Here is a 16516-nt window from a genome sequence, read left to right on the forward strand (position 1 = left end):
TATCTCGCGCTAGTCGCACCCTGTCGTGCTTGCTCTACTGTAAATAGATTCTTATTTTGAATTTGTTCTAAGGCCGCCTTCAAATTAAGCGCTTGTAGAAGCGCTGCGATGGCGCAACTGTGACGTGGCAGTCGGTAGTAGTAATAAAATTTTCCGTCCTTCGAGACCAGCTAAGGCATTTACTTGGCCATAATGCCAGCTCTTACATTTTAATTTTTCTTCAATCACTTCACTTTCCGACATTTTTTCGCGGCAAATCGTTGTCTTTACGACGGCCATTTTGAAACTCCGTAATTTTGTTATTTATTTACTGAGCGTTGCTATGGAGCCATCAGCTTAAAAAGGTAACAAATAATTAAGAAACTCGAAACGTAATATACTTAAACTAAAATTAATTTATGTTAAAACTATAACTACACATTACGGAATTGATCCCACATTTTGACTAATTAACTACATGCGTTTACGTTAAAAGATTACAGGACTGGGAAAGATGCGGATGCAAAAGCAATCAAGCAAACAAATCAAATACGTAACGAGAACGAGATGATGGGGTCTAGTTAAATGTTTATTATCACACAAGTTAATAATTGTTACTAAATATATTAATAATCAATAAGCAAATATTTAACAAAGGGATCTCTAATGTAGCGGTGAGTGTCGTTGACATTGCTCGACCTAATATTTTTGTTAGAAGACGTTAATGTGAAAGGGATATGATCGATTTAAATATTATATTACGCTCGTGGCGCTATATTGCAGGATTGTTAAGAACTATTTTTTATTGAACTGCCTCCGTGGCCGAACGATTACCATGCCGGCCTGCAGACGCAGAGGTCCCAGGTTCGATTCCCTGGCCGGGAGAACTATTTGTATGGCCTACATTTATTTCTCTCGTGAGTTTGGGTGTAATTTGTGGTTGTCACAGGGTTTTCCTAGTGCGGGGCTGTGTTGAGTGTGTGCGGGGTTATTGTTCTTCACTTATTTTTTTAATTTGTATCTCTGAATTTCTCTGAAATTTATATGTGAAATTTAATTTAAACTTTACTAAGAGCTTTTCGGTGAAGGAAAACATCTTAATGAAGCCTGCACGTCGAAGAAAGGTCCCAATCCTCTGTGAAGTTGTGTGGCGAACAATGGCCTAAACCCTCACCTGAGAGGAGTACCGTGCCCAATAGTGAGACGTGTAAATGGGTTGATGATGATGACATGTACAGTACTTTCAAAAGGCAATAAGATCTATACATCACTTCTAACATAATAGGCAGTAGGTTATCATTTTGGCAATTATTAGTAGTGCGCCTGGTGGTAGGCGACACGCCCTTCTAAAACAGTTGCAGTGCCACTCGGAGCTTTAAATCACAAAGATATGAGGGGCACAGCCACTGTGCCCGTCACCCTGAGACTTAAGTTGACAAGTCGCATGTGCCTGTAATTTCACCAGCACCCTTACCCTTCAAAACTAGAACCCAGTAATGCTCACATTACTGCTTGGCGGCAGAAATAGGTAAGGTAGCAATACTTCCCTGGACGAACTCTTTCACAAGGTGCTCCACTGTTACTAAATATACAAAGTAACTTATAAGTCACGTATTGGAATAAAACTGACTATCGAAAGTAGTTTAAAAGAAGTTAATAAAGAAATCGTTGCAGAATGCGACGATTATATGAAAAAAGTTGTCATCGCGCTAAGGATGAGAACCGGACACGTTCCATTAAAAAGCTCTTATTGAAAAAAAACAAGTTTCCTAATTGTGAGTTATGCTGAGTAGCGAAAAATGCACAGTCACTTTCGAACATAATCACACATAATCGAACATTCGTAGGTGCTATAAATTAATTGTATACTAGGCAATCCCTTCACGAAACGGGCAAAAAACTGTTAGGTAGGTACTATTTGTTGAATCGACTCTCCAGCAGCACCGCCCAGACATGAAGCTACAGTTGAGGTTACGATGGAACTGACATATACATTGTACCAAAGTGCTTAAATTAATAAAGAAAAATAAAAAATATGTAAAAAGAAAACGTTGTTGCAAGATAAACTGCCTCTGTGGCCAAACGGTTCCCATGCTGGACTGCCACGCAGAGGTCACAATAGAAGAGGTCAGATATATTTATATGGCCTACATTTAGGTATTTCTCTCGTGAGTTTGGGTGTCATTTGTGGTTGTCTATTTGTGTGTCCATGGCCCTCGCGATTTAGGGTTTCCCTAAGATTACGCCATTTTACAATAAAAACCACTTTATTGATCAACCAAACTCGATACAATATATTATTATGTACACGGCACACAATACAAGAAATAATATAGTGCTTAATATTGAAGAAAAAATCATCAAGTGTCGTATCCTGGGGCATAGTGCCCAAGAGGCAGGTAACGTTTCCCATTGGGATGGTTTAGCTTCTATTTTGGTAGAAGTAGCTGCCAGCCTTTTAAGTTGCTAGAGGCTTCTACAAGGCGAAATCTCGCCTGTGGCCTTCAGTGACCCAGTGTTTCAACGTATTCCAAACATGCAATTATCAAATTACCAACTCATAAATAAATTAAATCATTTAAAACTTATTTGACTAACCGATTCATTAATTAATAAGGTTTCAGAATTGATGTAACGAGAAATCAATTTGCCCAATTTTATTAACACGCTAAAGTATTTCTATGATTCATTAGAATTGTATGTAGGTATCCACCTGTCACCGTGTGATTGAGAAATCGTCTTTCAATGATGAAATTGCGATTTCTTAATAAATACATTGCAATAATTTGTATTATTTTTAGTTGAAGTTGATTACTCAAATTGTTGTAAGATAACATTTAGATTCCTGATGTAGGTACCTACTCAGTAAAGAATAGAATAATACTGCATACATTCTGGTATATCATAATAATAATAAACATCGAACGTATTTCCAACTGGTGCATAAGATATCCCACATGCGGGGTATAGCCACCATTAAAAACAATCCCAATTGTTTTGTCCGCAAAAGAGGTTAATCTCGTTAGACCCAGCAAACTACAATCGGAAAAGCTCTAAACGCCCAAAAAATAATTATACGCTTTAGTCTCAAGTAAGTATGCCCAGAGTTTTGTATGAAAAACGCAAACAGGATTTTTTAAAGCACCTTTCTAGATATATGGTCGTATAGATTTATATAGCGCTAAATTTTTCATTATAATGTACTTAATTACTTAATTTACGTGATCGTAGGAATAATATTGTTTGAATTTTGAGGCTTTCGAGGTTATTCACTAAATTATTATCAATAGTTACAGGTTTCTTTATCACTTGGTATGAATTATCTTTATTTGGAAACAGTTACACGCTCCATGGTCACGGGTTGACATAGTCACGAAATTTCGGGAAAATAAAAAACTCATATCATGGTAAAAAAATTGTAATTAGTGATAATAATTTAATATTGTCGTGTCGTGGTCAGAATTACTTCACATATGTACATTTTAATATAGACGGGGTCCTAGGAGATTAATTTCAGTCTGCCTCGCTAACTACCTGAGGCGGTTGAATTTCAGTGGCATGTGGCTTCCAGCATAAACGCAGAAAGCGGTGTTGCTTCTTGATATGGCACGTATTTTTCGCAGTTTTTGAACCTGAGTCCTTGACCTGTCCGTGACATGGCAGTGGAATATCACCTCTCCCATTTTAAATGTCGTAATGTTCTTTTAAGCCATAGGAGAGGCGATAGTCTAAATCAGGTAATAATAACAAGAACGACACTAATTACCTGATGTCGAAATACCTAAAACTCTTAAAAAAGTTATTTTCCAAATGGGTTCTACCTGGCACAGACTCCAGGAACTCTTCATCTAGCGCCCATACTGCTAACAGTTGCGCCAAAGTGGCGGTCTATTATCATCATTATCATACTGCAAGTTTTGAGTTGAAATCCTAAAAATTTTAGGCTTAACGAAAAATAAACAAATTGGGTTTATGAAGCTTGTTAAAACCGGTCACTTATTTTTTCTTAATGAGTGAATATCGAATGCTGAATGATTTATTAAAGCTCAATATTATGTGGTATTTATACGGCCCTGTTTTAGATTTTGGGAAAATGAATAAAGTAAGTTTATAAAACGTTTAATTTTATGAAGCCCACGATACTCCCAGGCTTTCGGTAGAATCATTTTAAAGATTTAATGTAAAAATGTATCCTTTGTGAAAAACAAAAGTGTCATCATAATTATTTTCCAATCGCAAGATAAGCGTCGAAGTAGCGATAAAGGACGGAACCGTTCCGATTGGCATCTCCACATTATGATTACGCTCCCGAAATGATGATCCACCTGAACGGCGGGCGCTGTAGCCGCGACGCAACGGCCGAAGATAGCCGTCCCGCTCACTCACTCCTCGCGAGAGATGCGCTCTCTCCTTCTCCCCGCGCGCCCGGCCGCCACTCTCGACCAATCGGCGGCCATCTTCTGCTCCCCCGAGAGCAAGCGACAGTGCGTACTCTCAATTCTCATCACAAGGAGACACTATCTCGTCGCGCGAGGTCGTCGGGCGCAGGAGATGCGTCCTGGATTTAAAATACGACCGAATTTTAACAAGCAGTTTATTTAATAGTGTTCATATCATCATAATATATTTTTTCATAAGTTTCCTATTTTCTAAGACGTTGAATTGTGTTTAATATAGAGTGAAATACTGTAAGTTTGGTGCAACTGGACTTTTCTTTTTGTTTCGGGCATCAACTGATAGCGAAAATTTATCCACGATTGGGTGAGTGCTATTTTGATTAGATTACGATGCAAATTTATCGCCGCCCGTCGGCCGCTGTGCCTTCTTTTTTTTTCAAAGTATATAGGTAGGTATTTAACAAAAATCGAGTTGGTTCCAAGTTTGCGCGATCTTCAATTGTTTTAAAGTTTAATGAACCTATGCGATCGCGAAATTTATGTGTAAAATGTTCCTTTTTTAAAACTTTTTCTTTGAACCGAATTAAAATTTATAAAGATCTACAAATGTTTGCTTTGTCAGCATTCTCGAACTGAAAACTTGAACTGAAATTCATCTTCCTGTAAAATTATGTTTTTGATTTTGTATGGTTAGTATATAATTAGTTTTATTTGCAATATATTAAAATATGTAGTTCTCTAAATTATGAACGATTTATATTTCTTTTTAAACATTTTTTACGAATGAAAATTACCTTAATCACGTAATACAAATAGACTGCAGGTTAAGATATTTTGAGGAACCTAAATTATGTATTTTTTTATTTAAGCTTAAAGATTAAATCTAAATTTTCAATCTTTCTTTCAATATGAAAAAGCTTTTTAAAAACCAAATGTCATAAATTACTTTTTTTATAAATATTAACGCTTTTATCTTTATTCGAAACAATTATTTCAAGAATGTAGAAAAATTGCGAAGAAAAAGGTTTTTTCAGCGTCGGAAAATTTCAGCTGAAAAAAGGCCGTCGGGTAAGCCGTATTCTTTTTGCTAATTTCACCTTTCTTATCGCAAAATTTGGAAATAAACCAACGTACCTAATTAAGTTTCTAAAATCGTGAATAACATTCAAAATACAAATTTTAAAACAATTTTGTGAGCTCTTCGTAAAATGAAAAAAAAAAATTAAATAAACTCTTTTTGAGTGCTACTTGTATTTTTTTATATCCTTGTCTTTTTAAAAAATATCATTGGATTTTTAAAGATTTTAATTTTCATAATTAAGGATTTTGTCCATTACAATACAAAGGAAAGACTTTTTAAATTTAATAGCATTAGAATTTAGTTTTGATATTATTTGTTCTAATAAGAATTTTATAAGATTAATCTGATAGCGAAAAAGGATTTTAAAAATTAGTGCGCACGCCATTGTATAATTAAAATAATCCAAATATTCTTTATTTGAGCTATTTTTTTAGCTGACAAGTGAAACAGAATTTTCTTTCTCGTCTATTAAAAAAGCAGGAAGTTTACTTCAGTAAGAAAAATCGAGGAAACAGCATATCTTTCAAAAAGGTACCTATTGTGGTGCAAAGATTCAACAAGCTACAATATGACGGCAACATTCATGTTTGTTTTCTGTACTCTTGCAACGGAGATTTCATTTTCCGCTGTTAGAACATGAACGACAATCGAACAGTGCCTAATTAAGTGACTAAAAAAGATTATTTAGGCAATGCTCACACTGTTGCTGCAAATTTATTCGACGGGTTATATAAATATTACTAATCTTAAACCATTTAATACTGATACTCGTTTGCTGTTTGTAGTGAAAACGACAATGTTGGAAACGATGTAATTAAATTATTCGTAGTTACATTGACACCTGGTCCCTGATAGTACTTGGCTTTTGTGGTATGTAGTTTGTTATTTCAATTATTAGTGTATTTTGCACGACACTATTTTTTGAGGTATAATTTTACGAGAGCAAACTGGCGATGGCTGTTACCCACTAATTATACATACATGTCGCACCCTTTAGCGCAAATGGATGTACCTATTTTGAAGAGAAAGGTTATTTACTCAATTCAGAATTTTATATTTTCGACTTCCTTCAGAATAGACGTTTATTATCTAGACATTAATTACGTATAATACACGATTAATCAAAATTGTGAGTTAAATCCTTTAATGTTGTAAATTCATGACTCATAATTCATTTATTTGTGAAATGAATGATTGAATATAGAAGCTGTCACATATAAAATAAGATACTTTCACTGTGTCCGGCAAAACATTATATTGTACATATTGTACATTCACTCACATGTATTTCAACAGACTAAACCAGGTTTTTTTATAATATCACTTGGCAGTGATGCACCCATGGGTTAAATAAAATCAATCTGTAAAAGTTTATTTAAATTTTGTAAAATTAGAAAAAAAAAACAATGAAACCGACTTTTCGAACCCTTCACATGTCCCATGTTCACGGCCGACTAAACGTTAGTTTGTCTGAAAAATAATTAGTCAAATTCGAAAAAAAATTATCTTTTCCTATTTGTAAGAATCGCGAAAAATTTAGAATTCGATATTAGAAAAGTTGTTCGAATGTTTAGAGGTGTGTTAAACTAAATGAATTTGTGTACCACGCCCAAAAAATGCTTAAAGATTTATCACTCTACTCACTTTTAAATAGATTCTTATAGGAATGTCAATTTATAATGTTCCTGCTTTTTATAGCCCATTCATTGCATAAATTAAAAGGGAATCATGACAGATTTGTGATAACGGATGCAATGTCCTATACTTTGCTTATGTTAGGTACTACTATATACTTATGTTAAGATTACTTTGACACAAGTTATGAAGTGACGCTCATTACGCATAATATAATGCATAACGCTAATTAAGCGTAATGAACAGTTAATCATAATCACTAAACTAAGCTAATTTAGAAATCTTTCTCTAAATAACTTTAGAACCACTGAAATATAATTTTATAGGACATTGAATGCATGTTAAAAGTACTCATTGGTTATCCGATCATTTTCACGAAGTACAATGTTCAATGAAGTACAATCGTTATCGTTTATCACCTTGCAATACACAATGACAACATCTCAGTTTCATCTTATTGAGACATTAACACTTATCTCGAGTGTTCTGGGGAAACCACTATCATACAATTACCACTTCATTTTGAGATGATAAAAGCAATTTTGTCACGGATTTTGTGATAACAGCCGCAAAGTGTGTAATGCCCTTAACGTTGCACCACTTTTTAAAGGCATTGGAATCAGTTTTATTCTGCCACTTTTTAAATTGAAGAAATATATTACGTATATTATTTTTAATAACGTTCGTGTTGCCTGTAGAAGAAATCTTATCATTCTCTAACTTAAAAATCGAACTTTTTAACCTCTAAAAGAATTAATGAAATACCTACCCAGTCTACGCCTTAGACATAATTATAAATAAAAAAGGAGATGACCCTCGGATCACGTATCATTTGATAACAGGTGAAATCCGTAATGATAAAATAATGAATAAATAGTTAACAGTGTTACTCGATTGACGCAAACTGTTTGTTGCAATCGCAATTTTAAATCTAAAAGATTAGTCTAGAATAAAAAATAATATTTTTCGTAGGGGAATTCCTGTATCTAATTATTTAATTGACACTAAAAATTACTGCCTGATTAGATTATTTAGGACGCCTTAATAAAAACAGCCGAAGTCGTCCAAAAGGAAATAGAAATAAGGTGCTTATTGGTAAATAACGACATTTTATCACTTAGTCTCGCTGAATCAATTTATTATATCGCGTTTCCGGTGTAATGTAATCGCGCAGCATTTTCTAGCGACCTATAAAAAAACCTTAAAAGGATATGACTAAATAGGATGAAGTCATAAAATCACAAAACATAGCATTTCTGTCTCAATAGCGCTTATCGAAGCCAAGATAATATTCAATATCATATAACAGTTCTCACTTTCCACGTACTACATGAAAGGAGGCCGCCAGAGCGGTTTCCTTTGCCTCAGTTAGCCACATTTGCGAAAAAGGAGACCAGTTAGCATGATTATAGGAAATCTTTAGTACAATGTACCAAACTCGTGTGAACGTAGCATCGGAGCTTCTGTGCGAAAAATCCAATTTTACTGTTTGAGAATATGAAGCTCGGTTTATTTTGTACGTTCGCTGCTTGCCGAGACACTCAGAACGTGTTGTTCCGAATAGAATAAACATCATCATCAACCCATTTATACGTCCCACTGTTGGGCACGGGTCTCCTCTCAGAAACCAGGGCCTTTGCTTAAGAGGCTGTAGGTCAAACAATTTGACTTCCATGGCAAAAAGAAACAAGAGCAAGGCCACTAAAACTGACCAGTAAAATCCGCCAAGTTATGGAATGTTCAAGAAAGTTCTTGATAATTATATTAGTTGTTTCAAGGTTTAAAAGTAACTTATCTATCTTTAAAGACGTTTGATAATACGATCACAGGCGTAAAGCGGGCTGCATACCATCGACTCAGGCGCAGGTTATTAGCACGCATTGTCTGCGCTATAATAGGCCGCCGCACGCGCTCATTATTATTGTGACCGTACATTTTGTTTTTTGAGGAATTTACTTCTCTATAGTAATTCGCTTTGAAATTGGTAAAACGGCATTTAAGTAGAATTATAAAGAATCCAGCCACAATGTTTAAACTAAATGACTGATGAACTTTATCAGCAGCAGAGCTCCTTGTGAAAGAGTCCGTCCAGGGAAGTAGTAACGTACTGGAAGGGTAAGGTGAAATTACAGGCACGTGGAACTTGTCATTATGTCTCAGGGTGACGGGCGCGTCCAGTGGCAGTGCCCCTAAGGTCTTTGCGATTTAAAGCTCTGAGTGGCATGCAACTGTTATGGGTAGGCGTGCCGCTTACCACCAGGCGCACGAATTGTTCGTCCCGCCATTTGGTATAACAAATAAAAGAACGTTTCTAACGTTAACCCTTTGCACTTCTATAAATAGACCGTTTATTAAGCAAGCACAATTTTTATATGAACAATTCTCCGATGTTTAATCTTTATTCTTTAATTTTTAATCATTAGTTTACGAATACATTTTGTCTAGAATGAAGCTGACAATCAAAAAATAAGGATAGTTACACTATACCCGGCCAAACATTATTATTATAACACGTGTTTTTAAGTATATGAAATGATTACGCTTAAAACTATAAAAAAATGTACACTTGTTTGGGAAATCCCACAATCCTGTAAAACCATGGCAACCCTAAAAGAGTACCCTCATTTCTAACCAATCAACGATGAACACTGGACCTGATAAGGTGCAGGGACTATGACTCAATATCTTTGTGTTTATTTAGAGCAAATATAGGTTTTATAATAATACTGCTCTTCACAACAACAAACCTTGTATGTATATACATTCTGGTACAGACGGTGGAACAAACAATGGGAAATCGAATAATAATACAAAAAAATATCATTTTCTTTTGAAGTGACTGTACCGTACTATATCAGTCCATGTATCTTTTAAACGAAAAGAATTTAAAGGAAACTTTTCTTTTTAATTTAAGCACGTAGACACGCTTATTATTTTAAGCGCAAGCTTTGCTCAGTTTCATTCAACAATTTCATTTACAACGCACATAAGTATCACACGTCCCGCTATCTATGTTTCCATAACAAGTTAATTCGTCAATTTAGTGGTCTATGTTGCAAGCCTTTTTTTAACCTGTAGTCTATGCCTTAAACATTTTTCTAAACGATCTTCAAACTAAAAAGATTTTAAGTGAAAAGCGCTTTTATAAATACGCTTATTTAAAAAAGTAAAACGTTTCAAATTAATAAGCAGTTTATTGCGTCTCAAAGTTTTCGTTATCAACACAATGCTGCAAGATCTTTTTTACTTAATATGCATTTAAACATTTTTCCAAACGATCTTCAATCTAAAAACCGTTTAAGTGAAAGCGCTTTTATGAACACGCTTATTTAAAAAGTACTGTAATAGGTACTCGAAGCGAGGAAGGCTGGAGAACGACACTTGAATCTCCAAATGCGCAACGGCTTTTATTGACGTTGTTGTATGATCGACATAGGAGACGTAATCGCGCTTATCCTCGATATCGGCTCACCGTCTCACCTGATCTGAATGAAGATTCTATGAGCTTTCATCCAAGTATCCCACTCGGTGGAAGTACTGGAATGCCACTCAGGCCCTATGATTTAATACAAAGCGTTCCGTGGTCGTCTCAAACCCGTGTCAGCGGGTTTGAGGGGGCCCTTCGGAGGGGTCGACTTTTTCGGCGGGGGTTCTTCGAAACTGCGTCTGTCGTCTTCTTGTTACAATCCTCCTCACTTATCCTTCTTTGTCAGGATTCTGCTCTCGACTGTCACTGTTAGCTGCATCGATCAAGGCCACTAGTTGGAGCGTCAATTCTAATAGGTGTACGAAACGAGGAAGGGTGAAGAAAGACGCTTGAATCTCCAATGCGCAACGACTTTTATTGACGTAGTTGTATGATCGACATAGGAGACGTAATCGCTCTCATCATCGATGTTAGGTGGCCGTCCCACCTGGTGGTAGCGGTAGCCGACAATCAAGAACGACGATTCTATGAGCTTTCATGCAAGTATCCCACCCGGAGGAAGTACTGGAATGCCACTCATAGGCCCTATGATTCGATACAAAGCAATTTTCTTTTAACAGCTTATATGGTAATTTAGTGAAGGCTTCGATAGCGCCTTCTATTTTGATCCCAACTCCATCTAGCGGCAAGGCGAGGTTACTAATATTTCTTATACGTGGTGTTACAGTACAACGTTTAAAATGAATAAGCAGTTTTTTTCATCTCTAACTGTGCGCTCAAAGGTTTCAGTTTCGATTTCATTTTCGGGTTTCATGGTGAAGTTATCCACCAGCATTGACTTGGTAGGTCAATGTCAACCAGTTATGCATAACATTTAATGCAAACCACCCCACTATAGTTACAAAAGTTATTAGTTTAATTTAACATCTTATTATCAATTTACCAAAGAGCGTTCCAATTTTCGCTAAATACAATTTTAGAATTATTTTAACAATACGAATTCATTAGTAATACTAATAAATATTAATTATTATTCGAATAACTACAATCAATATAACTTAGATTCAAGGAAACAAAAGACTAAAAATAAAAGAGTGGAGAGTACTAAAAAATCGACCAGAAAAGTTCTTGGAATCGCATCTATTTGCCAAGTTTTATTGAAATCGGAATATCTTATTTATTACATACTTTACATAAGCGACACTTAATCGCCTCACAATTATAAAAATTCACACGACATTATAACTTACACCGCTGATAACTTAATGCCGGTAATTAAGTAATGTTGCTTAAACGAGAGTGAAATTAAAAACATTACGATGAGCTGAATTCACTTGTAGTTAAGTTGCTTTGTAAGTTTCTTTTTAGTTGGTTCCGTATGTTATATCGCTTTTCTTTTTGTGCTACTGGAAAATTCTTTGAATGATTTTTAGGTGTCAGAATCATACCCAAGTGCAGTCCTCCTTATAATAACTAATGTAACTGACATGTTTAGCGAGATTGAGGTATTAAAATATGGAATGCGAAACGAGATTTAGATAGATAGATAATACGTTTATTCAGCACAAATACAAACAGAAACAAAACATTTACAATCACTTCACAGAGAATAACATAAAAGCACATAGAACATTATTAATTTAATACACATTTATATAAAACACATACTGTGAGAAAAACGAACAATTACTATAAGAACTGATAAAATTGTAATGTACCTATGACTACAGTTTTTGCTGAAATAGCCCTGACTCAGCATAAATACTGTAGACTGTAGAAGAGAAGTCAAACAGTGCTGGTTTTCTGCCAGTACCATATTCCATACCGTACCGTTCCACCAGCACCTTTACCCTTCAAAACCGGAACACGGTAATGCTGACATTACTGCTTGGTGGCAGAAATAGGCAAGGTGGCAGTACTTCACTGGACGAACTCTTTCACAAGGAGCTCTACTGCTACTAAGTTCATTACGTTACGGTTCTGCGTAACGTATTTTCGCTTTGACAGTTCCTCACATCCTGAGATGCAGCTAGGGTCAATTTCGTTGTATTATGGAATTATTGCCGACCTTGTTGACTCGGTCCGGATGAGATTCCCAAAAGGGCCCCTGGACCGATTTACAAAAGTACGTTTTCAAATTGGAAAACGCACTTTTGTAAATCGGTCCAGCGGACCTACTCTCGAACCGAATTCCGTAGTTTTTTAGTTTTGTTAGTAGTAAAGCTTCATGTTCACCTTATCCATTTCTGCCGCCAATGTAATGCTTACATTACTGCGTTTCGGTTTTGGAGGATAAAGGTGTTGATGACTTACAGGCGCATGGTACTTGTCAACTTATGTCTCAGGGTGACGGGCGCAGTTGCAAGCGCAGATAACAAAAAAGTTATAACTTAAAAAAAAAAAGGTTCAATATTTACTCCGTGGAACCCTAAAATGATGGAAAAAGTTTACTGAACGTTCCGCATTCGTTATTTATTAGATCACGCTATACACTATTGCAATACCACAGTCGATGCGCACGAGTGGATGAACTGCCTGTATCTTATCGGGACGACACTGGTGACTAATAGCTTGCTTCTACAAAACCACATTAAAGATGTATTACGTACCTTAGTTAAATATAAACCGTAGAAACTTGCGTTTCGGTAAAGTTCATGGGTAATTTCCAGGTTTACTCTCTCTATCTAATTTCGGTGGCAATTTTTACTATTTAAGTATTCGAATATGTTATCGTGAAATATTAAATGTTGCAGGTTACTACACTCGAATATTAAACGCTTCGTGATAATATTGTGGAATATTTAAAATATAAAAATTACCACCGAATTGCCAGAACAAAAACTTACCTGAAAATTACCTACATGATTCCTATTCATAAGACAAGTTAAGTCATTTGAATTGAGCTGCGTCCAGTGTTCAGTAGCGGCAATAAAATAATGATTGTGCATTTGTTGCAGACGCAAACGCGGGCGGTCGTCGCGGGCCATGCAGGGCGCGGCCAATGCGCAAGCGCCCCCCGCGGCCGAGCCACCACAATCACAACGTAAGTATATTCTTATGATAAGAGATTTATTATGCCCTTGGAAGAAATGAAGGCACAAGCAGCAAATTCAGAAATGAGTTTAAAATGTTGTAGGTTTTTCTGAGAAAAGGAATTGTAATCAACCCTTTTATACGTCCCACTGATGGACAGGCGAGGATTTTAGGCCATAGTTCGCCACGCGGTGTGGTGACTTCACACGTTTTCCAAGAGCTGTGAACCTTCTTCAACGTGTAGATTCAATCATGATGTTTTCCTTCATTGAAAAGGTCGAGATAAATTTGAGATTAAATTTCACACATAAATTCCGAGTACCTCCGAGTAAAATATAATCACTGCGTGTGAATGGCGGAACTTGATGAAAAAAATGTGACTTTCTAATTTAAAACTAGACTTATAGAACTAAAGGGCACAATAATTGTATTCGATTAGCCTTTTTTGTGTTATTTATAAACTAATTATTGTAATTAAACTGCATAATAAGGGCACAGTTACGTACATTCATTTAACTTAATAAACGTCAAATTTGGTAGAAAAATTTGATTATTGAATTTTGAATTATAATAATGATGGGCTAGTTCCGTACATTACCTACTAAAATCCTTTGATATTAGTGTCCTTAATCATGATAGTGATAAATTAAACATATTTATATGCAGCTTACAAAATATTTGTTATAATCAAAATATCTTATAAATAAATATAATTTATTTGCAAGTCAACGATGTATTAGGTAAAATTTTTGTGAGATAATCAAGTGAGTCAATTTAACTTATTTTTTTAAGTCAAATATGACTTTTTATGATAGAAAATCTGATTATTGAATCAGTTTATTGTTGAATTTGAGCTTACTGAATATCAGAAATTTTATTTTTAATTTCAAATTTAGTAAAAATGTCAGTTGAGTCTCGAAGGCAGATTATAAATGTCATAACTTTTTATGATCGAAAAATCCTTTTTCTCCATCCTCTAAGGAAAAATCTGATTATTGTTGTCAGTGCACTTTTGAGCTGTAAATCCAACAATTATTGAGACAGGATTGTACAAAAAAAAATTGGTATCATGTATCACAGAACGACTTGAATCCAAGGTCATGAAACAAATATAAAAAGTACTGAAAGAAAAAAATAGCGGGTTAGTATTCTTAGTTTTTAAACAAATTAACTTTTAATTTCTTATACTTCATATTTTTAATTATATGTTTATCTTTTTAAGCTTGGCTCTACATAACCAATGCTCATTAAATAAATAAAAGGCCGTAAATGTATCAGGTAACGCATACATAGAACAAGGGAATTTTTCTTTACATGAACACAAAAAAATAAATGTCACTGCACATCTTATGATATAAAATTGGGACACTGTGATTAGCGTAATATCGGTTCAGATTAGGATTATCAAATGCCTTTTTTTATTAATTTTTATACCTTCACCACAGTGTCGGTAAAAATGTTTATTGACTCATATACATATGTATATAGAGGTCTTAGGTTATTGTGATTGTTACATTTTGAAAATGAGACTGTTTTTGGTTTGTAATTTGCGTAAGTTTGTTTTTTGGGTCTCTTTGTAGGTCCCACGGTCACGACTGTCTGGGACATGTCGTCGGAGTTTTGTAGAAAGGACGAAAGCGTCATTTCGAAAAAGTTATTCATTTTGTATGAAAAAGTTTTTTATTACATTTGACCCACTTCTATTGTCCCGATTTTATTCGTCCCATGCAATGAAATGATCCCGATATGAAACTGAGTCGATCAGCACTAAAAAAATTCAGTAATTTTATTTATTTTTATGGACAACTCACACTTGACCAAATAATTGACTATGCCGTTATCCAATTAAAAGATAGTGTTATTACTTTATTTATAGCAGTTTTGTTATCTATAAACTTATTGTTACCTCTTAAAGTGGGTCAACTAAAATCAACTAAAGGTCAACAAAAGATGTCGATTTACTCTAAGGTAACGTACTTTCGATATCAGTTTAAAGCTTTTTGATATCTCTTATATATTTATGGAATAATCGCCTGGGCACACTTAACGATTAATACATCGTGTATATGGGTGATATACTACATATACGAGTATATACGGGTCGTCGGAGATGAGACTAATCGTGTATATTTGTTTTTTCAAGCAAACCAAAATTTCAGGCTCTTTGTAAGTCCTATGGTCACAGCTGACTGGAACATATGGGACTTTGAAAGAGACCGAAACATAGGTTTTTTTTTTCAAATACGCAACCACAGACTATAGTAAAGTAATTACTAGTTACACGACAAAAATGTAGAATAAAATAGAATACAGTTTAACATCGGAAATAAATGAATGATGAATTTACATACGTAAAAAGCCCGAAACTTTTCTTTGATTAAATCTAAGCGATTTATTTCCGAAAAAAAAGTTATTTCCGTGTCATTAATAAATGTTTTTTTTATATATCGCTTTACCGAGAAATAAATAATAAATATTAGACAACACCACATACTTTGCTCTATCTCAAAGTAAGTAAATAAAGCACTTGTGTAAAACAACGACGATACCACAAACACCCAGATCCGAGACAATATAGAAAATTTAGTTCTACATTTCCCGGTCGGGGATAGAACCCGGAACCTCAGAGATGGTTACACTATGAAAACCGGTATGCGAGCCACTCGACCATAAAAAACCTTGTACGCATTTTTCATTGCTTTTACTGTTTTTTTTTTTAATATATTTAAGCAAGAGGTTTATGAGACTTGCTTCAAAGTCATAAACCTCTTGCTTAAATATATTATTAAAGTAATTTAGCATAATGATGCTGAAATGTGAATCTAAAATGATGACTACTAAAATTAAATTATTGTAATTATTAATACAAAGATCGAACACTCAGAAAAAACACTCAGAAAAAATTCCTTCGATCCGGTCAGTCATAGATTTCTCATAGATGGCGCTACGACTAAAAAGTCGTTG

The 16516-nt window shown here is 34.9% G+C and overlaps 1 protein-coding gene across 1 annotated transcript in view; it reads left to right on the plus strand.

Annotated features, from left to right (window-relative positions):
* Positions 1–4097: 4097 nt before the first annotated feature.
* Positions 4098–16516, plus strand: part of LOC113230472 (ras-responsive element-binding protein 1) — a 40037-nt gene continuing 27618 nt past the window's right edge. Inside the window, 2 exon segments of the mRNA XM_026464419.1 lie at positions 4098–4740; positions 13477–13562. Of these exon segments, the coding sequence (XP_026320204.1) occupies positions 13505–13562 (58 nt within the window). The 5' untranslated portion in view covers positions 4098–4740; positions 13477–13504.

Source organism: Hyposmocoma kahamanoa, unplaced genomic scaffold, assembly GCF_003589595.1.
Source record: "Hyposmocoma kahamanoa isolate Upper Pololo Valley unplaced genomic scaffold, ASM358959v1 101, whole genome shotgun sequence".
NCBI classification, from domain to species: Eukaryota; Metazoa; Arthropoda; class Insecta; order Lepidoptera; family Cosmopterigidae; genus Hyposmocoma; species Hyposmocoma kahamanoa.